Consider the following 1,932-nt stretch of genomic DNA (forward strand, 5'->3'; position numbering starts at 1 on the left):
GCCAGCCGTTTGTATGAGGAATGGGGATGGGGGCACTGGGCCAATGGCTAACATGTATGGCCACGTGAGCATGAGGACCTGAGTTCAGAGCCCAACACCCACATCAAAGAAAGCCTGTGGAGGCACACACCTGTAGTCCTAGCACTGGGAAACACAGAGGATCCCTGGAGTTTGAAGGAGGAACATCAAGTCTAGAAGATTCCATGAGTTCTAGGTTCAATGAGTGACTCTCTCAAAGAGCAGGCAGAAAAGTGATGGACAAAGATATCCTACATCCACGTATGTCCTCCACACATATTTTCTCTCCTTCGCACATGGGGACAAACACACATACATGTAGAACACGCACACGATGTATGGAGCCAGGCTGGAGTCTCCCGTGGGCTGACATAACGGTACCCTAGTGACTTGCCAGCCAGGAGCAGGTGGTTATCCACATCCAAGCTTATCTTCTGCAAGGGAGCAGCGGAGGTGCCAGGGTCGCAGGCTATCAGTACTTTCAGAGTTGAGCCTGGTGACAGGACCCTTAGGAAGGTGTCCCAATGGGCCGGGATGGCACCAGGCTGGCTCAGTCTCTTCTCACCGATCCCCCAACATCCAGAAAGCCCTGGTATCACGATTCTGGCATCCTTTGTTTCCCTTTTGGTCTGTTTCCAGTCAGTTTAAATTAAGAGAGCAGGGGGTTGGGGATTTAGCTCAGTGGTAGAAACAACTCCATCCAAGTCCAGCTTGGGGGGACAAAGACATTTATTTGGGGTCTCTTATAGGTTCATAGGTGACTCAGGCAGCTTCATCACCAAGAAGTCACCCTCAGCATGGTGACAACTCATCCAGCTGAGTCCCTGGAGTCCCCTCACAGCTTGTGGGCAGCTCCATCCAAGTGTCTTTTCTGCCCCTAGTAATAGTTCACTGATTCTAGAATCTGGGAAGGGGGTCTTGAGTCTTGCAAGTTTACTGGGCCTCCTGCTCACTCTTAGAATCAAACACCTGCAGAATAGAGTCATAAGATGGTCTAAGGTCAGTCTAAAATTAAACAGCTCAAAAGGTAGAGAGAGACTTACCCGATGCATTGCCGTTGGCTCCTGAAGGCTGCTAGCACAGTCCACGGTGAATCTGGAGAGGTCATCGCATGATGGGCAGTCAAAACACAGCAGAGTCCCTCCCAGCAACAGCAGCAGTGAGCTGGCCCAGGCCAAGTGGAGTGAGGCACCCATCTCTGTTTTCTTTGTAGAACCCAGCAGGGGGTTGGAGAAGCGACGGCTGACGTTGTATGACACCCAGGACAGGGATATCAGCACCAGAAAGCCAACACCAAGAAATATCACACTGGCTGCCCTCATGATCTTGAGTTCAATGTCCCTGCTCTTCACACACCTGATGCGTGCATCCCCAATCATGCACAGCAGCAAACCTAGCCAGGTTCCAATGATGCAGATTACCATGGAGACTCGAGCCACGCTGAGGTCCTGAGTTACTGCGGGCCGGATGCCGTACAAGGTGCACTGTATCTGGTTGCTTTTCTCCATCTGGCACATGTGCCACAGGCCCTCAACAATGCTGGCATCTGGGTTCGTCTCATCATCGGGAAATGTCACCTTCCAAAAGGGGAGGATACAGCTCACAATGGCGCACAGCCAGCCCAGCGTAGCCAAGGAGAAGCTGATGGCCTCTTGTTCCATGCGGACCATGGTTCAGAGTCTGCTGTCGGCAGGACCAGGAAGAGTGAGGGGTCCGGCTCTAGAGATGCAGGGTTCCAAGAGCTGAGGATGGACTTTTAAGGTATGTAAGCAAGCCTCTCCCTGTGAGGCAGAGTGGCACAGAGCAAGTAAGGGATGCCGCTGCCACCAACGACTATCTCAGTAGAGTCAGATGTCCCAGGCTAGCAAGTGTGAGCACAGCAGTTGACACGGGAATCTATCTGGTGAAACAGAT

General features: G+C 52.1%; 1 protein-coding gene across 1 annotated transcript; it reads right to left on the bottom strand.

Moving 5' to 3' along the window:
• Positions 1 to 951: 951 nt before the first annotated feature.
• Positions 952 to 1,688, bottom strand: LOC128120753 (claudin-13-like). Its single transcript, XM_052754953.1, has 2 exons — positions 1,062 to 1,688; positions 952 to 987 (listed from the first exon to the last, which is right to left on the bottom strand). Exons 1-2 carry the CDS (start codon positions 1,686 to 1,688, stop codon positions 952 to 954), a joined length of 663 nt encoding a protein of 220 aa, XP_052610913.1.
• Between the last annotated feature and the right edge of the window lie 244 nt (positions 1,689 to 1,932).

The sequence above is a fragment of the Peromyscus californicus genome, unplaced genomic scaffold (assembly GCF_007827085.1).
Source record: "Peromyscus californicus insignis strain IS unplaced genomic scaffold, ASM782708v3 Scaffold_2__1_contigs__length_46816999, whole genome shotgun sequence".
NCBI lineage: Eukaryota > Metazoa > Chordata > Mammalia > Rodentia > Cricetidae > Peromyscus > Peromyscus californicus.